The sequence below is a fragment of the Lolium perenne genome, chromosome 3 (genome assembly GCF_019359855.2).
Source record: "Lolium perenne isolate Kyuss_39 chromosome 3, Kyuss_2.0, whole genome shotgun sequence".
NCBI classification, from domain to species: Eukaryota; Viridiplantae; Streptophyta; class Magnoliopsida; order Poales; family Poaceae; genus Lolium; species Lolium perenne.
This window is the reverse complement of record NC_067246.2, coordinates 199587986-199615328: the sequence shown is the minus strand read 5'-3', so window position 1 is coordinate 199615328 and position 27343 is coordinate 199587986. Positions and strand designations below refer to the sequence as shown.

Here is a 27343-nt window from a genome sequence, read left to right as displayed (position 1 = left end):
GGAGGCTGACCAGCACCTCCTCCAACGCGTCACGGCGGTCACCCGCAGGAAGTTTCCTTCGAAGAAGTCTGGGCGGCTCCTCATGAAGACTGAGCGACAAAATATCCTTGAGCTTAACGCTTGGAAGAAAATCGTGAAGAAGCAGAGTGGCTCGCCCTGAACGCTGACTTTAGCATGAGGCGGCACTTGACGATAATCCAGCGCCGAGCCGCTGCTAAGGCCTCACTGTCCAATACCGAGAGAAGGAGGCGGGAGGATGAGAGGAGGACGTGAGCGAAGAACGACGGCGAAGCTAGGCCGTCACGGGCCTCACGGCCACCGACTAGGGATGGCAATGGGTACCATTGACCCGCGTACCTGCCGGGTAAAAATCTAATAGGAGTACGGGCATGGGACAAAATTTTACACATGGGTTCGTAAATTGGAAAATATCATACCCATCGGATAGAGCGGGTACGGATATGAGATCGTAGAACCCATATCCACGTACCCAAGTACCCATCTAAATTTGACAAGTAGGCCGTTATAATATTCTAAAGTACTTAATTTCACCCCTAATCACGTCTTCACATAGCTAGGTTGAAACCTCACGTTTTCCGATCTCATAATTGCTGGTAGGTTAATGAGGATTAGTCCCTTATTTAGGATCGCTTCACCTCATGTCATATTTTTTTATCAATTTGATGTGATGTAAGTACATGTACTTTTACCCGCGGGTATCCATTTACCCTGCCGGGTGACGGGTATGGGAAAAACTTGTACCCATTGTACCTGTCAACGGGTATGGGTACGGGTGATGGGTAAGATTGAAAGTGACATGTACGGGTATAGGATGGCTCCACCCGTACCCATACCCTGCGGGTGCCATCCCTACCACCGACCAACGGCGGGTAGGTTTGTTGTCTAGTTTAAATTTAGTTATTCTTCATTCAAACTTGTAATACTATATAACAATATTTGAATACAAATTTAAATTGTGTCGTGAAAGTAAAATCGTGTTTTTATTTAAAAGCCGTTTGGGGGATGTCCCTGGGCAAAGGCGTTCCCAAAAGCAGCCCGTGCCGACGTCTCCCAGACTGTGGTGACCCTGCATACCACTGCATGTTGTAGTATGCCAGTCGTTGATATAACATTCATGAAGTACCAATCCGTAAATATTACATTCCTCGGAGTAGTACAACAGAACATAGCTGGTCCATAACTCATTCATTTATTATTACAAATCATATATATACATCATCACGAAGTTCCTCCTAGGTCCAGAGAGGAATCCTCCTGGGTTCCAGGTGAACCCGACTTATCTTACAATACAGTAGTCTCAGCAGGTCATACATTTATTCTACTAGAGCAGTGTAGTGCTAGAGGGTTCGCACTGCTCGGTTCTCACGACTACTACTCTATCCTAGTTTTGTTCCCCTTCGGTACTGTCTCCGCCTCCGTAGACTATGAGATAGTCTACTCCTTCTACACCTCCGGAGAGGTCTGGTTCTTCATAGCAGATCCCATCTGCTCCTTCTTGGTTGTCGTTGTTCTCCTCAAGACGATTCAGGAAATATAAGCAGGGGATTACAAGAGGTATGAGTACGAGCGTACTCAACAAGTTCATTATAGAAAAGAGGTGTTTAATGCACTAGCTACGATATCAGACCCGAAAGTCTAATACCAATGCAGGTTTTGGTAATCATTTCTTCAAGAGGTTGCTTTTATTCAAAAGAACTATGTCCATCAGCTTTCACCGATTTACTAGAACTTCATGGAGTTCCTTTCCGGCAGCGTTTGCAGTTCCAAACCCGGAACAATGAGTGATAGGTCACGATTCATTACACTCTGCAGAGGTGTGTTGCTTTACCCATAAGAAATCTTAACCTTGGTGCCAACCGGGTAGCTTTCCCGTCCACACTTCCAATGGTGAGAGGCCCGGTATAAGGTCATAGCCAAGTTATACTCCTCCGCTACCTCGAACACCCACCCTTTGTTGCAATTCCGATCTTGGGTCCTCGCCGGCCAGCGTATCCAAAGGATACCATCCTACCTCGACTACTATCAGGCACGACGGACTGATACCTTCGCCGGCCGTTGCAACCCATCATAGACCGCATTACCGTGGGGACTTGAACGGGTTTCCCACCCTACCGCTTATCCCTCGGGATTCAAGTGTCTACGGCAAGCGCACCCGTTGATGAACGAGAGGTGGAAGCACAACTGACTACTCCGTCCCACTCCAGATCTTATGGTTAACACGAGTTTTACAGCACAAGAATCACTGGACGACATTTGTTGTTTAATCCTAGATGGATATAAACCCTTGCAATGGAACCTCCACCATATCAACACATTCCATGTTTCCATTGCCAACCATATAGTCATATTCATAGTTATGAAAATAGTATCTTTGATTTTCATGCAAGAGTGATAAGTATAGTACTTTGCAAGTAATTTGGTAAAAATACTCAAATGACATGAGCCAGCGATGAACTTGCCTGGCAACTGCAATGTAATGCAGTTGGATGCTTTGGATTGACCCTGATCCTCTGTTTCTGAAAGAAGCATCATTGTCCTATAAGGGCAATGGTAAAAGAAGCAAATATGCATGCTTTTGGTTTTTAGGGTTTGTTCCCCCCTTCCCGGTGCTTTATTATTTCATGTCGGAAGTGATTACTAAGAGTAATTTAGGGATACTCTGTTTAAGGCAAAATACTACCTTGGAATGTTGCCAGGGTGTTTTTAAAGTCCAAAAGAATTTTACGGAATTATTTTATCATTAAAAATATGGTGTGTTATTTTTAATGATTATTTTTAATCTTTATTCTCTGCCTTTAATTATGGTTCAATTTTATTTGTCTCAAAAATTCTATTTTATATTTTATTATGATAGAGAATTTTATTCTGAGTGGTTTACATATGTTTATGTATTTTTTTAGAGTCATATTTATTTTGTAAAATTCTGGGAAAATACTGGTTAAATGGTTATTTTGGAAATGACCAAAATACCCTCGGGTCCCACCTGTCAGGTGGTCCGAGCTGGTTAGGTTGGACCAGCCCACTGGGCTCGGTCCAACCGACCCAGTCGCGTCGTAGACGCTCCTCTCCCCTAACCCTAACTCTCTCCTCGACGCTCTGGCGACTTGCGTCGCCTCCGCCGTCGCCGAATTATTCCGGCCGTCTCCGGCCAGCTCCGGCGACGTGGTTGGTTGCAGAAGGACCGCCTCTCGACGGCGAACCTGATGGTCCGCGTCGATCTGGCCCTCGTCGCCTCCTCCGCTCGTCCCCAACTCATCTGCCCGCACGGCCGCACGGAACCACGGCGATTCACCGGGCGCCGGTGTTCCTGGTGTCGTGGCGCCGCTGTGAGCGTTGTCGTGGTGGCGCTAGACGTTGCAGCGATGCCGTGGCCTGGCCTGGCTTTGCCTGGCGCCGCCTTGCCCCCGGCGTGTGCCGCCGTGGCCTCCATGGCCGCGTTCTTCGTTCGCCACGCCTATAAGTGCTCCCCCGTCTCTCTCTTTCTCTCTTAGCTCTTCTCCTCCTTCTTCTAGTTTGAGTTGGGCTGCTCCTCCTCATGGAGAGATCCTGTCGTGTTGCTGGTATGGCTCTATTGGATGCTGCTGCGATGCTGGCTATTGCTGTGCGTATGTTGCTGTGTGTTGCTGCTATGTGCTACTCTACTTGATTATCTGTGCATGGTTATGTGCTTCCTAATTGCTTATGTTCATGTTGTATCCTTGTTGTGGCACTCTTGTATTTACACATGAGCATCCAGTGATGCTCATGGCTTACTGGCTTGCTCCTGTTATTGCTATTGCTGCTAGTATATTCTATGTGTTCATAATCTTGGCCCCTGGCTTGATGACTGTGTGTAATCCTTGCAATTTGCAAGAGCCAGTGCTCCTGGAATGTTGTGTATTGAGCTGTGAATCCTGGAAATGTTCTATTGAGCATAGCTGTGCCTATCCAGCTCCACCTCTTGATGGTTTGCTTCTGGATATAAATGTATATTACCCATTTGATTATCTGTGATGCATTTGGTAATGAATAGTGGTTATTTATCTTATCTGGTCAAGGAATTGATGCTAGGCTTGGCTCTAGCATGTTCTTACATGCTCTGGCAAGTTCCTGATGATCATATGATCATCAGTAGCTTAGTGAGGGCTGCTATTCTATGCTTGTATCTCACTGTTACTCTTCCTTGTGTCTGTGTGACACACTGGCATGTGCTGGTGTATGTTTGTGCTTGCTCAAGCATTTGCTGATGCTTGCAGTGATCCATTGGATCATGTGCAAGTGTCTGTGCACTGTTTGTTTATATATCTCATTTATCTGTGTAGCATTGTTTAATTGAATGGATAAATAATGTGAACTGCTTGTCAGTGATGATCCTATTGCTTGATATATTGGAGCTAGAAGGATGCGAACCACTGGTTGGGAACCCTAGCTCACTTCTGAACCCTATTGGGTGATGATGTAGTGACTTGGTGTGTTGATCTGTGGTTTTGAGGTGGCCCTGACAGCTCCTTGATGTTGTCCAAGGGTAGCTCCCCCTCTGTGGCTTTGCTGTGGCTCTCACATGCTATCTGGTTGATCCTTGATTGGATTTACAGTGGCTTTTGATGTTGACAACATGAATAGACACTATATTGTCTATCTGTCTGATGGTGTAGCTAGCTATTTGTGCTAGGTGATTTTGGGTTGACTGGATAGGATCCATCCTTGTTGGATTTCCTTGGTTGTGTCATTGTGTTCACACAACCAGTGTTCCCTTGGATAATTTCCTGCTAGCCTCTCCCATGTTTGCTTGCACCAAATGGCTAGCAGCCAAGTGATGATACAAACAGGGTTTCTACCCATTTTTGCTTCTGTGATTGATGCATATGCTTATTTATGAGCAAAACAAAGCTTGCTCATGATTCTCTGGTTATACCTCACTCCAGCTCCTAGACAAAGGTGTTGGTGTAGAGGATTTGCTTCTAGATGGTTTGTTTGCTTGCCCTGCTCCTCCTGGCTAGCTTGTGCTTGATCTACTCCATGGTGACTTGATCAACAGTGAGCAGTTCTTGGTGGAACTGTTTTTGGATGGTTTGCTGGTTATGTGTTCTTTCTGTTCTTGTGTTCTTACCCTGGTGAAGCTTCTGTCGATGGAGCTGCTAGGGTTTGTTGTGAAAAGTATTTATACTACCCCTCTCTTCACTCCTTTGGTCGACAGCAAGGCCTGTGCTGGGTTCTCCTCCCCTGGCTGTGTGTGTGGAGAGCATGCAGCTCTCCTTGTGAGTTGCCTGTATGCTCACAAGTTGGCACTTGGGTCCTGTCCTGGTTCCCTCGGCAGACTTGAGATTATCTCTCAATTTCTGGTTTCTTTTGCTAACCTGCCAAGAGGCAATACCACTTGGCATAATGAGTTTCTTTGTATTGTTGTTTTATTTTGCAGGGATCATCTGGATGATTAAGTGTTGATCAAGAATCACTTGAAGAAATCTAGCTAATAGTTTAGTTATTTGAACATCTTTGTAATTTTCATTTTTCTTTTCATTTCTTGTAATTTCTGTAAAGTGTTGTAATATTCATAATTCAATTTGGGATATTGTAAATTGACAATGTATTTTATGTGATTATCAATAAAGCTCAAGTTTTCCTTAATGAGCTTTAAATATGTGTGGTATTATTTTATATACTTGATTATCTATTTAATTAATGAATTATCTAAAACTTGAATTATGGTATATATAATTAATAATTCAAACTCAACTTGTTTAAATTCAATCATGCAACTTAAGTTGAGAGGTAGATTTTTCCCCTCTCTTCTCGAAAACCCTAGTTGAGTTTAGATAGGTTCAAGTTTATCGCACTCTCGAAACCCTAACCCTAAGTGGTGTCGAGAGAGAAACTTGTTCCCTCTAAGATGCAAGTTTTTTTAGAAAAGCGCGAAATTTTTCCAGATTTTACGATGCAATGCACATCCCTTTCTAATTTCTACCCCTCGATCGTCTTTAAACCTGGGATATTACACAGACCTTTCTAATTTCTACCCCTCGATCGTCTTTAAACCTGGGATATTACACAGACCGTCTGTCCGACGCCGTTGTTTGAAAGATGTGGCTGGGATGCTCTTCCCTCCTAGCCTCTTGAGATCATCTGAACAAAGATAGTGTTTTGACAAATGGGAGGTCGACCGCTCAACTGATTCATTTTTCTTGTTAATAAAACAGAGCATGATGTAGTAGCTCTAACAGCGCCACATATTAATATAGTAAACATAAAAGAGCAGATCAGCTGCCGAGTTATCTGCATTCTGCCCTAACGAGATTCAGTTTGTCCAAATCATTACTAGCTAGCTCCGATCTCCGGAAGCGATTAAACTTCTTCTGCGGGTTATTCTTCTACTGCTTATTGCCGGACCCTTCTTTCCTCTTATACGGATTGGAAAAGTATTTCTATTATACATATATTCTGAAACACATGACACCTTAGGCGCACACTTTATTCGGACAACGAGGAGTCTACAAGGCAAACCTGTAGACCAGAATCAAAACAAGGAGAAAACTAATTAGAGTTCCTAATCATCTGCCCGTTCTCAACGCGGCAGCCGGCCTGCTCAAGCGCCGCCGAGAAGAAGGTGCCCCCATCGATCCTGGAGTCCATGCACGGCGGGGAGAAGACGGAGATGATGTCTCTTGTCGTCACGACTCCTTCCACGAGCCCGTGCTCGCCGACGATGAAGCTGCAGCTGCTTCCTGAAGCAGCTAGATTCTCCATTGCTTGCTTCAGGGTGTCCGATTTCCGGTTCGTTACCGATAGGCCTGCTCTTTGCTGCGCTCTGCTTCTGAGGCTGAGGATGCTCTGGCTATCAGATGCTGATGAATGCTCTGCGCTGCCATTGTCATTCTTGTTCTTCAGCTTCACGAATTCTTCACAACTCAGAGTCCTAATAAACAGGAAATTTTGTTTGTCAGTAACAGATATTTTGACACTGAGACGAGAAAACAAAAACTTGCCTTCTGTTGCTAAATAGGGAGTTGTCGTCCAACAGCAGGTACACATCGCTGCACTGAATCATTCCAGTCAAACACTGAGTGTTCCTGTCGATAACCGCAACTCCTGTTTTCTCCTTGGAAAGAACACGGAATGCATCGGCTGCCGTCTGGTCCGAGTAAACCAAAACAGGCTTGCTCGCGTTAACAAACCTGGCAACAAGCATGTTCTTCAGTGAAAACAAGCAATTCTGAAATTCATATAGGTACGTCATTTTCAGCATAGATAGGTCTTACCTAAATTCAGATAGTTGTTTATCCGCGATTTTATCCAGCCATTCAAGACCACTTGACTGGAGAAGCAACTCTATCACCGCGTTCTAGTGCCATTCATTCATTGACAGTTAGTTTCATATCCAATTCTGCCTTCAAAAGAAGAGATCGCCACGAATGGCAAATAAATAGTACTTACCTGAGTGACAAATCCGTCAACACTCGAGTTCACCGACTCAACGACAGGTATCACATTGAGCCTTTGGTGCTTCGAGAAGAGAAGCATTGCATGGAACAGCGTGTCATGGGACCGAACGGGGAAGAACGGCTCCAATAGGAATAGCTTCGCTAACCAGGCAATCTGTTTGTTCATCCGAGAAACAACCAAGACATTAGTAATGTACACCCTCCATGTTGTCAACACTGAGAAATCATATTTTCCATTCTTTAGACCCATTTCAGCAATGAATCGACAGACAGTAGTACCTTCGTTTCTGCAATCTGAGGATGGCATTTTAGACTTGAGAGGAAGTCAGAACTTTTCTCTTCTCGTTCAGTGCTCACTTTGTCGAGCTCCTACGAACAATGCAACCGACGAACTGGTCGTCAGGATTAGATGTCAAGCAAAAGTAACAATCTTTGCAGTTCAGCGTAGATGCTAAAAAAAGGCTGTACACGCAGGCAAAAGCGAACTTACTTCGAGTGCCCACAATGCGAGGCTCTGGAAATCAACAAAGCCGATGTCGCGATCGACGAACTTGCCGAGGGTACTGTGGACCTCGTCGACGATGACAGCGCCGCCGACGTCGCCGCGGTACATGGAGCCGATGGCGTCCAGCACGGAGCCATCGAGGTTGAGCTCCAACGCTGCATACCACCAAGACGGCTATGAGAAGTTGAGAACGCCAGTGTAACCCAGCAAAATCAAAGGACGGCGTGCTCCGTGTTCTTGTACCTGGGGAGGTAGAGGAGGACTGGGCCGCGCCGGACACGGAGGAGACGGGGATGTGGTCGAGGAACGACTTGAGCGCCTCGCTCCAGTACTCCCCTGACGCCGTCGCTCCCTCGGCCTTCCTTGCCGCCGCTCCGCCGACCTTCCCTGCCGCTGCTGCTGCTCCTCCTATCGCCATCTCCATTTCTGGCGGTCCCTGTCTCTGTGTCTCTGGCCGTGAAGGTAACTGCCGATGTCATTTTGTTTGTGCAGTTGCCGGGACACGTCTGCGGGTGCGTGGGGACACGCGGACCTTCGCGGATCGTCGAGTCCGTCGGCTACATGTAAAGGACAGTATCGCACATTTCTTTTGACATGGGAATCGCACATTTTCGCTGCCGTATGTACGTGTCGCATTTGGATTCGTCACAGTTTTGCTTTCCTGGAGCATATGCGCGCACGACCTACACACATCCTGCCGTTCCTTCTTCTTTCTTCCTTCCTTTTGAGGTATAGTCTGCCATGTTGGTAGCTGTTCAAACAATCTGTTTCTTTCTTTTCAAGAGTAGTATCAGTATTTGTTTTCAGCTAACTTGAAGAGTACTCAAGTTTTGTTTTTGAAGGTACACGCTATTTGAAGTCTTTAAGAAAAAGCCAGTTTCTTTGGCTGTCATTTTGAACATCCGACTTTGTCTTAAAACGTACTAATTCCATAGCATGGACAGTACTGAACTTTCACTTCTCACACAGAATTCATGGACACTGAACTCTAGCCTTGGCTTTCTGCTGCATCTGCTTGTTCCATTACAATGTTTTTTTTCCATTACAGCCTTACAAAAGCAGTCCTCTCAATTCTCAGCAACATAGCACATCATAGACCAATGCTTAAGAAGAGAGTCTGATAGACAAACGGTGCCAGCTTGTCACCTCATGGTCTAGCGCCTGCTCGTCTCATATCTACAGATCTACCAGAGAACACTAATACTACTAGAACAGCATGCTGATGATGTCCATTAGCATGCTGCTTGACCATGACGGCCAACATTTGGCTCAGCGCTTCCTCTTGTTGCTTCGCCACCGTCTCAGGACGCACTGGACAGCTTCCTTCAGAGACGCCTTCCGTTCCTCTCTGAAGTTCCACAGCTCTCCCACTGGATACCTTGTGCTAGCACTGTGCTCATTGATTTCACGCAGTGCCTTCGTCACCAATGAATATATTTCTTCGCCATGCTCTTCTTTTAATTCTCGAAGCTTGGCGTCATCAGCATCAATTATTATTTCCTAAAACACAGCATGCACCATTACAAGTCAAATAAGAGGTAACATACACTGAAAGAAAAATATTCATACGATTGTCAGGACACCATAGTATAGCACATTATGGTCATAGATGATATACAAGATGACTTAGTTCTACGGTTTCTTACCACTAGAAACTCGAAGCTGTGGAAGTAGGAGTATGTACAAGCAGTGGATTTTACAAATGAAGATTCTTACCATGTGTTTCCCACCAACCATGATAACCCTAAAAGGGTGCCATTCCGGATTTCTAATTTCAGCTTCCCACTTCGAACAAAGAATGGCAGCAGTAACTTCTGCATCCTCTTCCGACAACTTCCCTCTGCAAGCATTTGAAAATGCTTTCACATCAAGCTCACCCATTCTCTTGATCCCTATATGTGCTTGGCCACCTGAAAGATCAAGCAAGCCCTGTGGAGCATGCAGCAGATGGAAGGATGAATGGCCATAAGATCCGAAGAAAAATAATAAATAAGTTCATCGCAACACTGAAGCAACATAACATTGCCTGTGCATTTTGGTCTACTTAGAAGAAACGTACATTTTCCAGCTCCTTCCGAGCTTCCTGCAACTCAGTGCTGCTTTTGCTTTCTTTAATAACCAGAGTTTGGTTAAGTGACTCCATAGCATCCAGTTCGTCCATCCTCTCTTGCAGTACTTCACCAAGTTTATTAATTTTATTCATAGATTCTGAATCTTCATGACCTGGCATGTGCTTCATCACTTCCAATTTGCCCTTCAGTTGTTGTATTTCTAATTCAAGCATCTGTTTTTCCTCCAACTGCTGTTCTAACTCCAGGATTTTGTTTAAAGCAGCGCGTTTCTCTCTCTGCAATTTCCATACAGTAATGCTAATATACAAGACATACTGTTCAAAAACCACACCATCATATCACACGAATGGAACCAGGACACGTACCCTCTGATCGTCCACAAGCCTCAGTACATCCTCATTAGCTCTCTGTTGTTGCACTGTTGCCAACTTAAGATGATTTGATTTACTAGCATTCTGGATCAAAGCAAAAAAAATAAAGTTACAGAAGTTGCACACGTATCGACAGGGCCTAATTTTCTGAACTTTAGTGCCTTACATAGTATGTAAAATGGTATCAGACCCATAGATGCATGAATATGACCCATAATAAATACTAGCTCTCAGCCGAAAATAAATGAGTAAAAAGCAACACAGCTTACAGGACAAAAACTCATAAGGCCTACACAGCTAGGTCATCAAACTTATTGAGGAGGTGCGTGACAGGTAAAAATGCACACGGTAGCACAATGGGCATGTGGTCAGTGACGCGCCCAGGAAAAAACAAACGGGGTGCTCATGTTAGTTTGCTGATGCACAGAACACCCCCAAATGCCAAATAGACAGTGCACCCGCTTTTCCTGGAATCCCAAAATGCGATGGTCCCACTTGCACCCAAGAGCGCTCGCCACTGCATGTGGGGATTAGTGGGGCCACTGGACTCCAGTTCAAAAGATGTAAGAAGGGTGCAAAAGATGAGATACAAGAAGCCAATAAACCACACACCTTCTGCTTCTCCTGCTCCAGATCCCTTCTCTCATAATCACTTTTTTCAGAAAGGTCATCAAATTGCTTGGATCTTGCATTAAGTTCGCTTATCTTGGACTCTAGTTCTGAACGCAGATTCTGGTTTTCGTCGATGATCTTTTGAGAATGTCTGTGAGCTAGCTGCTGCATCTTCCAAATTTCTGGTAGTCATAAGTTTTACTGATTATTTAACAACTAAAACATGGATGTGCTGACGACAGAAAAACATGCATCACACCTACACCATATATGGATAAAGTAACGAAAACTAACACAAACCTTCATTATACGCCTGGACAAGTTGTTGCCTTTGCGCCATCATCTTCTCAAGTGACACAGCTGTTTCCTTGTATCTAAATTCAAGCTCCTGTAAATACTGATTCTTGACCTCAATTTGGTTAGCTAAATTAGCTACAAGTTTATTGTCTTTATGTGTTCCTTCGTTCTCAACTTCATTGATAGTTTTCAAGTCAGCATTTTTCCTCAAGTGGTCTCCAATTAGCCCTGGAGAGCTGTGATCTTCCGCCCTTGCAACCCAGCCAAAAAGCTTTGGCCCTTGATTCTGTTTTTGCTTCCAGCCGTTTCTCCCACAGCCTTCTGCCTCAAAGTATTTTTCAAATGCAAGTGCATTTCTGTAACCATTCCAGTCTCTTGCAAACTCAACAATAGCATTCCCTGTATGACCTCTAAAAGTCCATAAAGGAATAACCTTCAGCGGGCAAAAGCATGATAGTGTTTCTTTCAAACGATTTCCACTTTCTCCAATCTGGCGCCCATCCTTCCATTCAGTAGGCACGTTAGCTACAACGCCCATCCAGGGCCACGCATACTTCTCATTTCTATTTTGCAGAGGTTGTGGCTCCACAGCGATCAGCTGCGACTGTGGCTCGAGGGATTCAGAAAGGCCATTCTTCAAATATTTGGCAAGGGCACGGTGGGTTGCCTTATCTTTTGCGGGTCGATTAGGTGCTGCACCTACTCCTGAGGCATGCTGAAGAAGATTCTGTATACTGTAATCTTTCTTGTTCTTTCCACTGCAGAATGGGCAACTGTAACTCTCACCATCATTAGCTTTTAAATCTCCTGACATCAATCTTGCATAAATTTTGTCTTCATGCTCATCAATCTCAGAATCGCTGATTTCTGAATTGTCATCTGAATTATATTCCATTTTCAGAAAGGAAGGAAAACCTTGATTACCTAGACATGAAACAAATATTGTAACAAGATAATAAATGTATTTTGTACCAGTCAACATTATGGAATGCCAATAAGGAATTAAGGATATATATATGTACTTGCCATAGTAGAGAGGAATAACATTTTCTCAATAGTGATAGACTAGAAGTAGTTTCAGATATAACAATAGAAATGAACTTTAATTATATCAACTCTGAAGAAAACCTAGATATGTCGTATCAAATATCAACTCATATACGGATCAGCATAGCATTACTTACTGTCTGAACCCTGCCCCCACACTCTTGTGTTTTTCTTGCGCGCTCATATAAGTTGCAGAAAGCAACATATTTAGCTGTTTATATGTTGCAAACTAGTACGAAAGTCACACCAATGTCTTTGGTGTGGGTGCACCACACACACAAAAAAAAAGGTGCCAACCGCGAAGTAGTTCTGGTAAGCGCAGCTTTCGCACCCGACACTCCCCAGTGTGAAGCACACGCTGGACTGACCAGAATAAAACATTGCATTATGGCATTTTGTCGAACAGGCTGAGGGCTTCGGCGTAACAGGGGCAGGAGAGTACGAGGTTGTTGCCGAGATAAGTGAAAGGGGATGCAGCCGAACTTGATGGCACACAGGTGATGGCTAAGAAACATTCAGATCTAAAACGCGAACCTCCAGTCACACACTCCCACTAACCAGCAAGTAGAGTACCCTTTTAACCAGACTGAAGTGAAATGAGGATGTATCTTCCTTGCTACTGCAACACTGACAAGAGACAAGCAATTTCTCTAGAAACCCTCCTGACCTCGACCTACAGAAAATCTCGCCAGCCGAAAAATTCAAACTCTAGTTCATGTGGATCTCGTGGCCGCAACAAGAAGTTGCAACGTGTGTCAAAAAGACCAGGAGCATTTGCATTGGGTGATTCTATTGTTCCTTGTATTCACTGTAAATTAGATCTTTCTGGCTTTATATGCCGATTTGCAGTGTGCTATCAGATGAAGAGAAATCAGATGTCGAAAATGTCGTCAAGAAAATTATGACACGTTTCTACCAGTTAGGTCTCTTCCGAAATTAGGCAGAAGAAACTGGCAGCGGCATCAAATGGAGGCAGGGAAGCCAACCTGAGAACTAGAAGCCCCACTGCCGATTCCTGGTGCTGCCGCTGGAGGCCGGGCGTCGCTGTTGCCGCCGCCCGGAGGAAGCGTGGAGGAGGAAGAGGCCTGGCGAGCACGGGGGGCGCGAGCGGGTAGAGCCCACCTTCCTCGTTGCAGCCGCCAGGCAGGTCGCCGACGGACGAACGGGACCAATTTTTGGGAACTTTTGTTGAGGGAAATATACGTGTCGCATAGGCATCAAGATCTTCGAGTCCGTCTCGTGACGAGTACATGACGACACGCGTCAACCAACTGGAACAAATATATAGAGAGAAAACAATAAACACCTCAAAGAGCAAAATAATGTGAAATATTAATTAAATTATAAAATTATAAATGTTGACCGAATCTTGTTTCATTGTCATGACCACATTGATCATGGTGGCATGGCGGCTTCAACTCTTGCGGTCTCTAACTCGATCTTCATGTCAGCCTTTTCTAGCAAGACCTTACTCTTGCGGTCTCTAACTCGATCTTCTTGTTAGCCTTTTCTAGCATGACCTTGCACTATTTGTTAGGTCTCTATCTCTAGAGTTCGATGAAACCTTGACGATGATCTTATCTTCGGTGCTTCTTCAAGGCCGATTGTACCGCAATGTGCCTCTCTGCTTTTGCTTTCTATTTCCGGGTAGGACGTCCGGTTGAGGCCATCGAGGAGGGCAGATTCGGTCGAACTTGATCCTATTTTGCGCAAGTTTGGATCTTCCTGAAGCAATGCATCGTGAAGATTTTCTTATCATCACTCTGGCTTCAAAACATCCTTAGTGCATCCTTTAACTAAGAAAAAAAATACATGATAAGATCAATTGATCCTCCATCTTCTTGTCACCCTCAGGTCTATGTGAATTTGCTCAAGATGTTCATGAAATTTGTTGCAAAACGCTTGTATGGTAACCACACCTATGCGACATAGCCGACTCTATGTCATTTATTTTCGTGTACTCTCGAAATCACATACATTTATTGAATTGTATACATCAGCCCACTTTGTTCAATTCGATCTATCGGGCCACATCCATCGCAAATTCATCATCTGTCATCCCCTCTAGCTGAGCTGTGTGGTGCTTCTTGTGCGGCTTCCCGAGATGAGGCATCCGACGGTGTTGACTTGGGCGGGAACATGAGCGACTATCTAGTCCTGTTGTGTGATAGAGCTCGGGAAACTTCTCTCTTAGTAATGGATTCCAGTAGCCCTATGTCTAGATCGCACAAGAACTACTTTGGTTCTATATTCGAAAACACGGTGTTTGAGCTTCTGAAATGAAAAGAAATAGGCAGGAAAATGGAATGAGTGGGAATAGTGGAAAATGGAAAAGGTGGATATAAGGTTTTGGTTGTGTTGCCACCTTGTCGAATTCTACATGAGGCTATGTCTCCTTTCATCGACGAAGTGAGGCATGTGATTTCTGTTGGTGTTGGGGTTGCTAAGTTACGCTTGCTAGCAACGGTGCCTGAAGGTGTCGTCGTTACAGAAGTTCGCGATTTTCTCGTCGCCTTGGCTGCTACCTACCCTGAATCTAGTTGATTGATGGGTGTTCCACAATGGCATGGCATGTCTTTGTCGGCACGGTGTTGGAGTGTCATGATGGAGTTTGTTTGTGTCGACAGGTGGTTCTTTGTGTTGGGTAGTGTTGGTGCGGTCATGTTGTCCAGGTCTTTGCTAGGCTTGGCTGTAAGTGTGGGCGTGGTTTATTTGAGCTTGGTTCTATTATTGTAGGTTTTTGGCCGATTTTCTCCTAAAAAATGAGTACTTTCTTCTCTCTTATTAATTAATGGATGAGGTAACGGAAGTGCACTTTTGATTCCGGATGTAGATGCTCTCTTTATTAAAAAAACATATTTCAAAATTGCAGAAAATTCAGGAACAAAATTATGCTCATATATCTCTACATTCTACATGCTCACTTACAGTTTCATAACAAATTGACATTTTTCATGGCCTGTAATTTTTTTGTCTTTTTTGCACAAGATATATAACAATTCGGTTTTTCATGGAACAACTTTGTGAAAACGTAAGATGTAAAAATGCATGCTCAACATTTTCTTTTGAAATATTTTGACATTATTTAATAAATATAGGTAACATATGCATCCAGGAGCAAAAACACCATGCACATGAGGTAAAGATTTTACCTCCGTTTCAAAAACAAATCACCCTGGTTGGGCCAGGTACAGGGTCGAGAAAGAAAAGTTTGGTGGTGCATGTCTGCGTGAACAAAGGCACAAAGCAACTTATTCTGATGGATACAGGTCACAGACTGTTCGCTGATGCTGATACTCGAGCATGATTATTCAACTTGCTACACAGATGATCGTGTTCGCTAATGATAGTGCAAATGGATTATTCGACTTATTACAGATATGAATAGTGCTCTCTAAACAATAATGGCGACACTGCTACTGCTAGAAGCACAGAGCAACAAGAACTAACGGCGCGGTGAATAATTAGGCTTGACGCTTCCTCCTGTTCATTCGCCACTGTCTCATGACGAACTGAACAGCTTCCTTCAGAGACGCCTTCCGTTCTTCTCTGAAGTTCCACAGCTCTGCAACTGGATACCTGGTGCTACCGTTATTCTCATTAATTTCACGCAGCGCCTTTGTAACCAATGCATATATTTCTTCACCGTGCTCTTCTTTTAATCCTTGAAGCTTCGCGTCATCAGCATCAATTATTTCCTAAAACATGGGATGCACAAATGGATCAAATAAGGTACCCCAGGTAATGATTGTCAGTAAAATCATGCTCAATAGCAGTATCCAAGACGAAAAACTCTAGTCATGATAATGTTAGAGCTGCATCTCGCAGTCCCATCTTCTTCTTCTTCCTCTCACTCTCTTGTTTCTCTCAAGAACACCCACGCACACACCCAAGGAAGAAGAACAATGCTTTGCCTAGAAAACCTCCTTCGTGATCACCATGGCTACATCGTATTTGCTGGTGCCTCAATGGCTGCCTTTCCATTTACGCGATGCCACAATTTATACAAGGACTGAACTACCTGGTCACCTGCCACTAACTCCACCACTCATCATACTATGATCCAATGCATGCAGCTATAAGCTATTCTTAAGCGGCACTAACAAACTTGACCTTACTGGCTGACTCACATGCATATGCACCTAACGGCCTAGGACATGCACGAAAACTTTCAACATCTAGCCAATCTTCGACTAACTACACACCTAATTACATGCAAGATGCAACGAATCAAGATTAAAAGCTAACAGATAACGCATGCCAGTAACAAAAATGCAACTGCGAAACATAAGAAAGAGAAGATACATCTCAACATTTAAAAGAAAATTAACAAATGTAGCAGGAAATGCTTAACTCAACATTGGCAATCGACTGGCAATCGACGTATAGAAGCAGTGGTAAAAGATGAAGATTCATACCGTCTCCTTCCCATCAACCATGACAACCCTAAATGGGTGCCAGTCTGGATTTTTTATTTCAGCTTCCCACTTGGAACAGATAATGGCAGCGGTAACTTCAGCGTCCTCTTTCGAAAACTTCCTGCAGGCATTTGAAATCGCTTCCAGATCAAGCTCACCCATCCTCTTGAATCCTATATGCGCTCGGCCAACTGAAAGATCAAGCAAGCCCTGTGCAATATAAAGAAGATGAAAAGATGAATGGCCGTACGATCTGAAGAGCAATAAGAAAAACAATCTCATCAGTGAAACAACTTATTCCTAAGCATCGCAGAACTGGATCAACTTAGTAAGAAGGTACATACATTTTCCAGCTCTTTCCGAGCTTCTTGCATTTCAATATTGCTTTTGCTTTCTTTAATGACAAGAGTTTGGTTAAGTGACTCCATTGAATCCAGTTCATCAATTTTTTCTTGCAGCGCATCGCTCAGTTCATTGATTTTGTTCTTTGACTCCAAGTCTTCATGACCTGGCATATACTTCATCACTTCCAATTTTCCCTTTAGCTGCTGTATTTCTAATTCAAGTGTCTGTTTTGCCTCCAACTGTTGTTCTAACATCAGAATCTTGCTTAAAGCTGCTTGTTTTTCTCTCTGCAGTTTTCACATAGTAAGACTTGTATTAAAACATATTGTTAAATAACCAAAGTATCATATTGCACCAAAGGAACCAGGATACATACCTTGTGTACTCTCACAAGTTTCATCACATCCTCATCAACTCTCTGTTGCTCCACTGTTGCCAACTGAAGGTGGCTTGATTTAATAGCATTCTGATTCAAGCAACAACGAAGTTACATAAGTTGCGTGAATGTTTACAAGTGACAGGGTCTCAGAGCCTAACATTCTGCACTCTAGAAACTTAGCACAATATGTAAATAACAAACCAATAAAATGCATGCAGATCATCATAAATTCATAATAAGAAAAGTTGCCAACACCAAATAAACAAGAACAACAGGCACAGCAACTTCTAGGGTGTGCGCAACTAGGTCACAGAACTCAATCATTGCCCAAATTAGACACAGAACACCATCATTGCCCAAATGTACCAGCGAACTTGTTTAAGCATGAGGAACGCAAGAATGCACATTGTAGCCTTTCCACGGACATGTGGCAGTGACTAGTCTTTTTTTTTAGAGAAAGTGCGGCTCTTTATTTAAACCTTAACATCAGTACAAATAGCTTGCCGGATCAGTTCCGGAATAACATCATGAAAAAACAGCAAAAATAGAGTTCTCACAAGATCGAGCTAGCAGGTGTGCTGCACCACTCAAACCACGTGGAATATGACGAAATGAGCATGACGAAAAGGAAGCTGCGAGCTGTTTGATATCTGCTACCACCGCTCCCATGGCTGACCGATCCAAAATCTTGTCATTTAGCCATTGGATTAGTGATAAGCAGTCAGATGCCATGGTCACATGTTGATGGCCTTCTGCTTGAGCAAACTGAATTGCACTCCTCATCGCCAAACATTCTGCAAGTTCAGGTGAGGTGACCTCGTCGCGGTGCTCACTGAAACCCGCCAAAGCACCTCCCTCGCTCATCGAGGATCACTGCACCTGTACCCATCCGTCTAGAAGTTGCAAAAATGGCGGCATCAACATTTATCAAAACAGTGCTGGCTGGCGGAGGGGTCCATCGAAGAGGTGATGAAACTGACCCACAGCAAGCAGCTCGGGGCTGATTGACACAATGCTGAACTACCATATCCACATAAACTCGTGTCTTCTCGACAATTCGCTTTGGGTGAAGAAAACCATCAGCATTTCTTGCACCATTTCTTGCCTCCCATAAGTGCCAGATCATGATTGTAATAGCAGTTGCCTGAATATCCGCGGAGCGATTCAGAATATTGAATAACCATTGGTGTGGAGTTCTGAAGAAACGGCTCTTGAGCGTTGATATAAACTCTTCATCTCCTGGCAAGCAAGCTTAGAGAAACCTTAAAAGTTGGCAGGTAATGATGGATCTTTGTGAACTTGAGCTCATTTGGGCAAGAGCAATTTATTAAATTGAGAAAGCCGAGACTTGAACCCAAGACAACTACTCCGATACCATTTTATGGATGCAACTTATCTCTATTGCATAGCCCAGTGGGCAAACATATAGTACACAAGACACTGGGGTAGAAGGAAGGAAATACGGACTCCTAGACTAATACTTACTGATACTCCTTAACAGATAGAAGAAAGTCCACTTCTCGTCCTTGAACTCCTGGGAAAGTTCACTTTTCGTCCTAAAAGTTATTTTTAGTTTAGAGCGGACCTTGACTCTCGGAATAGTTCATTTTCATCCCTTTTCGGTTGAGTTGAGAAAATCGCTAACGTGGAAAAAAGATACAATTAGACAACCGAATTGGTTTTGAACCAGACCAAGATCAAGCTAGCTAAGATGTCAAACCCAATATCTTAATTCAAAAAAATTGAAATCCATGTGGCCAACATCTTAATGCAAAAAATTGAAATCAGTGTGTCCCCGAACCAGCCTCTCGCTCGATTTAGCTCTCTCCCAATTCAATCGAAGTGTCGTGCCATGAAAGCCCGCTTGCTTTGCCTAACAGCATCGTCTTGCCTCTCTGCCCTTGCACCATTGCCTTGAGGTTTTTGCCACCCATGGTAAATATTTGCGCCGGAATAAGGACTAAAGGTGAATGATTTGGAAAGTTCAAGTTTCATTTTGAACCAAACAGAAGTTCTAGGACCAAAAGTGAACTTCCTCTAGAATTCAAGGACCAAAAGTGGACTTTCTTCTAACAGATATAATGTCCTTGTAGTTAACTTGCAAAAATGTATCTTGCATTCTTGCTCGAGAATACAGAAAACCATTCATTTAAGTATTGTTGGTGGGTGATCTCAGACAGATGGGCACCTTCAGAGTTCGAAATTATTGCTTGGATGGTGGCGGCAAATCAATGCTGGACTGTCGGCCGTCTCAAGCGCTGGAGCCTGCCGCGCCCTAGCATGTACCAGCTCTGCGACCAGTCCACTAAAACAATCTCCCACATACTCACGGACTGCGTCTTCAGTCTTCACCCTCCAAGCCTGCCACAGAGTGCTGCGCCAGTTCTCCCTCAAATCCGTCTTTCCGCAGCCTAGTGACCACTCCAACAGCTAGTTCGAAAACGCTGCAAGCCGCGCCGGTGCGGCCAAGAAGATATCTCAATCTCTGATCATCCTTACAATGTGGCGTCTTTGGAGGCTGCGCAATTGCCTCTTCGACAATGCTTCCCCTGACACCCAGCCTTTGACCGACTCACAAAGTGAAGCTCTCGATGCCTGCTGGCACAAAGGGTCTACTCCAGCTGCTGCACACGCTCAGCCCCCTGACTGACCTGTTTAAGCATGTTAGGTAGATGTAGAACTTGCTTTTTTCTTGCCTTTTTGGTTGTTTTTTTTTTTGAACAATGTCTGTGTTTCTGTAAATTTTTGTTCCTAGCTTTCGGTTAGGTTATTTCTTGTTGCGGTTTTGTGCCAGTTTGTAGGACTCATGCCTTCTCAGTGCTTTCTTTCAATGCTAAACGATGCAAACTTTAAAAAATAGGTGCATATTTGAGAAAAAAATCTTTCAAGGTCTACGGGGGTACAGTATGGAGCATGTGGCCAAGTTACCACTATGTATACATAGTATAATGACTTCATATTAGCATTATCGTAACCAAAAGAGGGTGAAAATCCATGGAGCCAGGTGGGCCTGCTCCTCAATGGTGAAGTTCTATGACCTATTCGTGCCCACCTTGCAACTTGTGCCCATGGTGCAATTTACTCAAAATAAACATGAAACAGCATTAAAAGAGGCAAAGAGAAAACGACAACCAGTAAAGTAATTCTCTTACAATAGTTCGAGGGAGCAAAGAAGATGAGGTACAAGACACCAAGAAATCACGAACCTTCTGTTTCTCCTGATCAAGGTTCCTCCTGTCGTAACCACTTTTTTCAGAAAGGTCATCAAGCTGCTTGGATCTCTCATTAAGTTCGCTTATCTTGGACTCCAGTTCGGAACGCAAATTTTGGTTCTCATCAATGATCCTTTGAGAATGTCTGTGAGCTAGCTGCTGCATCTTCCGAACCTCTGGCAGTGATTAAGTTTATGTGATTAGTTAGTTGACAGTTGAAGACCTGGAGATGCTGATGAAAGAAATACATGCATCCTGACATGTATACCATATAGAATAGATAAGTAACAAAAACTAATACACCTTCATTATATTTTTGAAGAAGTTGTTCCCTTTGCCCCATCATCTTCTCCAATGATGCAGTCGACTCATTGTATCTACATTCAAGCTCCTGTAAGTGCTTATTCTTTACCTCAATTTCATCGGCTAAATTCGCTTCAAGTCTGTCATTTTTACGTGCTCTTTCATTCTCAAGATCGTCGATAGTTTTCAAGTCACCATTTTTTCTTAAGTGGTCCCCAATTAATCCTGGAAAATTGTAATCTTCAGTCCTTGCAACCCATCCAAAAAGCTTTGACCCTTGATTCTGTTTTTGCTTCCAGTGTCTTCTACCAGAGCCTTCTGCCTCAAAGTAATTTTCAAATGCAAGTGCGTTTCTGAAACCATTCCAGTCTTTTGTGAACTCAACAATAGCATTCCCTGTATGACCTCTAAAATTCCATAGAGGAATAACCTTCTGAGCGCAAAAGCGTGATAGTTGCCCCTTCAAACGATTTCCACTTTCTCCAACTTGACGTCCATCCTTCCATTCAGTAGGCACATTAACTAGAACACCCATCCAGGGCCACACAAACTTCTCAAATCTATTTGGTAGAGGTTGTGGCTCTACAGCAGCAATTACCTGTGGCTGTGGCTGTGGCTGTGGCTGTGGTTGTGGCTGTGGTTGTGGTTGTGACTTTGGAGGGTTTGCAGAGCCATTCCTCAAATGCTTGGCAAGAGCACGGTGTGTCGCCTTATCTTTTGCCGCACGATTAGGTGCTGCGCCTACTCCAGAGGCATGCTGAAGAATATTATTTAGATTGTAATCTTTATTCTTCTTGCCAGTACAGAACGGGCAACTGTATTTTTCACCATTCCTAAACTTAAAATCTCCTGAAACCAGGCGTTCATAAGTTTTTCCTTCATACTCATCAATCTCAGAATCACTAATTTCCGAGTCTTCCTCTGAAGAATATCCCATTTCTCAAAAGGAAGGAAGAGTTTGATACCCTAGACACGAACAAAGACCAAAATCAGAATTATTAGTGTACTTTGTTGTGTCAGCCAATACTGTGAAATGATACCAGGACTGTTAACAACCACTTGTTTGATAGGTAGCTAACAACAAGCTGTTTAGAGGTTGAGAGAAGACTAAAGTTATCCTGAAAACCAGTTATGTTACTCAGAAAAATAAAAATAAAATTGCGCCCCCAATTCCACAAAACCCAATCGAACTTCAAGTGCAATCGGATAAATCCTTACAGCAAATGCATGTCAAAATCACCAGAGAAGGTAAAAAAAAAACTAAGCTAGTCGATGCCAAATAAAGGAGACCGAGTAAAAGTATCAGCAACAAAACAGATCGAAGCTATATGCATCCACCGATGCAGAGGCCAGGGGTTTATCCTCTTTTCCAAGTAAAACAGAACAGATCGAAAGGGATCATGGGACGCCACCACACCACTTGTGGAGTGTGGATTATTATGCGCTGTACAAAACAGATCGAAGCTGCAGAGGCCGAGGGTTATCCTCTTTCCGAAGTAAAACAGAACGGATCGAAGGGATCATCATAGAACACCATTAGACCACTGTACAAGGAAGTGAGCGAGGAGATAATGCAGCAAAGGTAAGAACCTGAGCAAAACGCATGGCACCTACCACCCACCAAAAACCACCACCAGAGTTACTACTACGGATACTTGCAGGCGCGCTAGAGCAGATTGGCCGAGAGTACCTCAGGAGGCGGCAGCGCAGGATCTGTCGGACCTGATGTTTCTCCTGCTCGGTAGACCTTCAATCCTTGATGTGTGCGGGAAGGAACCGGCGGCGGCGGCGGGAGGGCGGAGGAATCTGCAGCCTGCGAGTATGCTCACTGCGTCACTACTCACTGGCCAGCCGCCGTATTCAACCTTCACCTGGCTGATGAGCGGAGGGGATCGGATGTGACAACAGGGCAGGAAACCGAGAAAGGAAAAAAGCGACTGGCAAGCCAGCAGGGAATCGCGGATTCTTTATTACTAGTAAGTAGTCTTTATTATTTATTTATTTAGTAATAACAGGTGAATAATACGTGCACCAAATTTAGCATGTGTACCGACAGCTGACATGCTCGTACCTAATTTTGCATATGTACCCAAAGTGGTAATGTCACCTGCAAAGTATCCTGACATTGTCTCTGCTAAGACAAGAATGCTTCTTCTGTTGTTCTCTGTTAGCAAACGCAAATTAAGCCACACATGCGTCCTATACGGAGTACAGGTTTCTAACATTCAAAGCACACTTAAGCATAGTGTGCAAATATATCGTACTCCAAAATCTATGTTAGCAAACCTAATTTATGCCACACCTAGGCCTAATACATCGTAAAAGAATACTGAACATGTGACTGAATCACATAGACATATAAACTTTACATCACATTTAGGGGTAATTTGTGAATATATTTTTATATCAATAAAATTGTGAGATCTATCCATGGAACCTAGTAATCAACAAGTAATTGCCACTTCAATATTGAAGACAATTATGGTATACGGTTTAGCGACGTTCTTGAGGATTAGTAGCATTTCAAGGAAATGATGAAAGAGTATGCCAGGATACGCAATAACTGTCGTGGATATGGAATGCATTTATAGAGTAGACATGGGATAAAATAAGAGCTAAAGGCAGAAATAATTTACTAAAGGCATTAATAATGTAATGAATACAATATTCTAGCATAAAGAACTTTTTCTAGGTTTGAGATGAAATATCCCATCTACCATGCATTTTTTCTTCTTGTAGATAGCATCTACTTTTTAAAAAAAAGGGTGCCCTCTATTTTATTTATTAATAGAGTTTTGTTCATCGTGCACCCGAAGACCCAACTTTACCCATTTAACCATAGAAGACAATTTTTCTCACTGGAGCAAGAGCCCATATAGATAATTTGTGTTAGTTGTGGGATGTGTTGTGCCGAGAGACAGAACCTGTAAGGGTACATTGCCCCTATGTGTGTTTTGGTAATTAATGACAACCCCTATGGACTAATGTTTTCATTGAATTTATAAGAAGGAATATTTCATAGGTACTACTTGTATTCCATATGTTGGATTCAAGTATGGATGCCATGAAGATAAAGATACACCTTGTGTATTGGCATCAAGATCATTGATTTAAAGATACATATGTGACATGATCAAGAAGAAGAAATGAAGATGGAGTTCTTAGGTGGAACTCAATATTAGCCATGCTCTATCTTAAGTGAGTATGAGAAGATACAAGGTTGAGTTGGGCAAGTTCAAGATGAGCATCTTGAGTGGATCACATGCTTGAAGCTTGCCGTCCATTTGGTGATAATGGACATGTGAAGATGTGCATCAATGAAGCTTTCCCATCATAGTGTATGGGGGAGCATTTGTGAGTCTACGTGAAGCGACGATGATCAAGTTGAGGCATTCCGGTTTGAGTAGAGCTTGAAGAGTTATCATCAAGATCAAGCGGGATGTGCAAGGCAAAGGTATGGCCTTGATAGGTGTTCCTTTTACCGATCTCGAGGTGGTTGATGAGAGACCGGATTATAGGATAGATAGCCGCACTATCAAGAGGGGCTTTCGGTTGGGTAACTTGATCACATCGTCTTAGGGAGCTCAATCCTTTGCATACTTTGCATATCCTTATTGCTTCTTGGTGTTTCTCTATGTGAGGTTCTTGAGCTTGTTGCTAGCTTTACAACAAGCCCAAGTTCATCGGAAACGGAATCCGCATGCATCTTCTATTGCGTTTTCGAGTTTGGACGTCTTCACCGTTTCTTGACGGTGGGAGACTCCCTCTCTAAAATCATCTATAATGTTCTGTGAGGAGTCTCCATATTCTTCGTTATCTTTCCAACAAAATTGGTTTCATTCAAATCGGAGTTCGGGAGCATTAGTTATTAAAGAAAAAGGGAAAAGAGAAAGCAAAGTAAAAAAGAAAAGAAAAAGGGGGAAGGGGCCAGCCGGCCGATCGACCCAGCCGCCGGCCCACCCGGTCGCGACCAGCCCAAGCGCTGACGCCAGCCGGACGGCCTACTGTGGCCCATCCGGTCTGGTCCGGCCCAGGCGCCGGCGGCCGCCGGCCGACCGGGCGCCTCCTGCCGGGCCCGGTCACCTCGCCCCCGCGCGGCCCGCTCGTCCCCCCGCGCGGCCTTGCCTTTCTGCCGCACAGCGCGGTGCGTAGCCCCGCCCGGTCAGTGGCCCGGCTGGGCCGGATGGCTAGCCGGCCTCCTCAGCCCAGCATCCGGTCAGCCGGCTGGGCCGCCGGCCTGGGGCGTTTTTCTGCCCGTTTTTACTGCACGTTTTCCTGTCTTTTTCCCCCAACGATTTTATTTGCTCCCTAGCTATAAATAGCCCTTCTTCCACCTTGAGCAAGTTAGTTCTTCCCATTCTCTCACCTCCATTGTTGCCTTTGAAGAACTTGCTCTCTCTCTTGTCTCCCCCCATGATTCTTGCTCATTTTTGAGGGATCTAAGAGAGGAGATCTAGATCTACACTTCCACCAAACCATTTCTTCTCTAAGTGAGGGGAACTCTTGGGATCTAGATCTTGGAGTCTTTTGTTGACTTTCCCCATTGTTCTTCCTCTCCAATCTCATCCTAGCACTTGTTGTTTGGGTGGGATTTGAGTGTGAAGGATTTGAACACCTCTAGTGTTCTTGCTTTGCATCATTGCATAGTGTTGAGCTCTCCACCACGATTAGTTCGAGTGAGAGACCGTGAGCTTGTTACTCTTGGAGGGAGACCTCCTACTTGGTTTGGAGGTTGGTGCTCCGGTGATCTCTTCAAGAAGATTGTGAAGAGGCCCGGGCTTCTCCTTCGTGGAGCTTGTGAAGTGGTTGTGGAGCTTGCCATCTCCGGAGCAGAGGAAAAGCTAACCATAAGGAAAGGGCCATTATCCTTCGTGGGTGTGGTTCGGAGAATAGGGTGAGCCTTCGTGGCGTGGGGAATCCTTCGTGGACCTCCACTCCTCCAAACGTGACGTACCTTCTTGCAAAGGAAGGGAACACGGGAATACATCCTCGTCTCCGTGTGCCTCGGTTATTTCTATACCCGAGCTCTCTTTCCTTGTGATAGTCATCGTGCTTGAAGTACATATATCTTGCTATCACTTGTGCTACATATATCTTGTGCCTATCTTGATTAGCTCTAGTTGCCATTGTTACACTTAGTTGAGCTTAGCATATTTAGGGTTTGTGCTTGTAAACTAAACGTTAGTTTAATTCCGCATTCTTACAAGACAAATCCGCAAGAGTTTGTAATTGCCTATTCACCCCCCCCCCCCCCCCCTCTAGGCAACATCTCGATCTTTCAATTGGTATCAGAGCAAGGTCTCTCCTTGTTTAAGGCCTCACCGCCTTGAGAGTAAAGATGTCGACTAATAATGTAATGCACAATGACACAATTATCTTTGATGGCACAAATTATCTTTTATGGAGAAATTGCTTGCTTTATAAACTTCGGACCTCGTGTCCAAATATAGAGCAATTTCTAGATGTAGGTTCTTCTCCTCCGATGGATTCTCAAAATCTATATTTAGAGGATGAGAAAAACTTACATCTTGAAGCTCAAGTATCTAATGAGCTTGTATTCTCCTTGAGACCAGATTTTCATAGGTTCTTGATATATATAAAGCGAAAATCATTTCATGAGATGTGGATCAAGCTTAAGGAAATGTTTGGTGGATCCACTTCTCATTTGGTCGGTGGTGACTCTGAGGAGCTCTCTTCCCCTTCACATCATGAAGAGCTCCAAGTTGCTTCCACCTCCGGCCGTGATGAGTTATCATCTTCTTCCACTTCACCAACGTGTAGCAAGACACGAGGTAATGATATGGTGAGTGGTGAGGAAAATTGCAATGTTGATATTGTGCTTAATAGTGATGATTTTTCATCTCTATCCCATTGCAATGCTTCCTCTTTGGACTTAAACACATCTAGCATTGAAAATAATCTACATGCTTGTGTTGATAGTCCTTGCATATCATGTGTAAATTGCTTACATAGATCTCATGATGATATGCTTACCTTGTCTTGTTCCCATAATCATAATGCCTCTATTCCCTCTAGTTGGTTGTTGGCTAACAATGTAGAGGAAACCGAACACTCTATGGATCAAGACACGGTTTCAAATGAGGATTCAAGGATATCTTCATCTTCATTCTCCGGTTTGCACATGTGCCTTATGGCAAAAGGATCAAAGGTATATCCTATTTTGACTCCTAACACATCCTCTAACGATGAGAATGATTGATGTCTACGTTCCCCCTCCTTTCCTGTAGACAGTGTTGGGCCTCCAAGAGCAGAGGTTTGTAGAACAGCAGCAAGTTTTCCCTTAAGTGGATCACCCAAGGTTTATCGAACTCAGGGAGGAAGA

General features: G+C 43.8%; 3 protein-coding genes across 3 annotated transcripts; all 3 read right to left on the bottom strand.

Moving 5' to 3' along the window:
• Positions 1–6406: 6406 nt before the first annotated feature.
• On the bottom strand, positions 6407–8629 carry LOC127343058 (SNF1-related protein kinase regulatory subunit gamma-1). Its single transcript, XM_051369134.2, has 7 exons — positions 8188–8629; positions 7930–8099; positions 7719–7808; positions 7432–7593; positions 7257–7339; positions 6984–7172; positions 6407–6913 (listed from the first exon to the last, which is right to left on the bottom strand). Exons 1-7 carry the CDS (start codon positions 8366–8368, stop codon positions 6532–6534), a joined length of 1257 nt encoding a protein of 418 aa, XP_051225094.1. The 5' UTR covers positions 8369–8629; the 3' UTR covers positions 6407–6531.
• Positions 8630–8919: 290 nt separating this feature from the next.
• LOC127343057 (protein INVOLVED IN DE NOVO 2) lies at positions 8920–13534 on the bottom strand. Its single transcript, XM_051369133.1, has 7 exons — positions 13330–13534; positions 11300–12220; positions 11000–11181; positions 10382–10471; positions 10004–10291; positions 9661–9873; positions 8920–9444 (listed from the first exon to the last, which is right to left on the bottom strand). The coding sequence occupies exons 2-7, from the start codon at positions 12189–12191 to the stop codon at positions 9214–9216; spliced, it is 1896 nt and encodes a 631-aa protein (XP_051225093.1). The 5' UTR covers positions 12192–12220; positions 13330–13534; the 3' UTR covers positions 8920–9213.
• A 2039-nt stretch (positions 13535–15573) lies between these two features.
• LOC127343056 (factor of DNA methylation 1) lies at positions 15574–22938 on the bottom strand. Its single transcript, XM_051369132.2, has 7 exons — positions 22691–22938; positions 21001–21966; positions 20692–20873; positions 17483–17572; positions 17106–17393; positions 16762–16971; positions 15574–16041 (listed from the first exon to the last, which is right to left on the bottom strand). Exons 2-7 carry the CDS (start codon positions 21935–21937, stop codon positions 15808–15810), a joined length of 1941 nt encoding a protein of 646 aa, XP_051225092.1. The 5' UTR covers positions 21938–21966; positions 22691–22938; the 3' UTR covers positions 15574–15807.
• Positions 22939–27343: the final 4405 nt, after the last annotated feature.

Coding starts and splice junctions, on each gene's coding strand:
- LOC127343058 (XM_051369134.2), bottom strand. CDS start 8,368: ATGGAGATGGCGATAGGAGGAGCAGCAGCAGCGGCAGGGAAGGTCGGC. Junction 7,809..7,929: donor TCGCATTGTGGGCACTCGAA/GTAAGTTCGCTT, acceptor CATTGTTCGTAG/GAGCTCGACAAAGTGAGCAC. Junction 6,914..6,983: donor TCCCTATTTAGCAACAGAAG/GCAAGTTTTTGT, acceptor CCTGTTTATTAG/GACTCTGAGTTGTGAAGAAT.
- LOC127343057 (XM_051369133.1), bottom strand. CDS start 12,191: ATGGAATATAATTCAGATGACAATTCAGAAATCAGCGATTCTGAGATT. Junction 11,182..11,299: donor TGTCCAGGCGTATAATGAAG/GTTTGTGTTAGT, acceptor TATGACTACCAG/AAATTTGGAAGATGCAGCAG. Junction 10,472..10,999: donor TGGAGCAGGAGAAGCAGAAG/GTGTGTGGTTTA, acceptor GCTTTGATCCAG/AATGCTAGTAAATCAAATCA.
- LOC127343056 (XM_051369132.2), bottom strand. CDS start 21,937: ATGGGATATTCTTCAGAGGAAGACTCGGAAATTAGTGATTCTGAGATT. Junction 17,394..17,482: donor AACTTGTGAGAGTACACAAG/GTATGTATCCTG, acceptor TGAAAACTGCAG/AGAGAAAAACAAGCAGCTTT. Junction 16,972..17,105: donor CTCGGAAAGAGCTGGAAAAT/GTATGTACCTTC, acceptor TATATTGCACAG/GGCTTGCTTGATCTTTCAGT.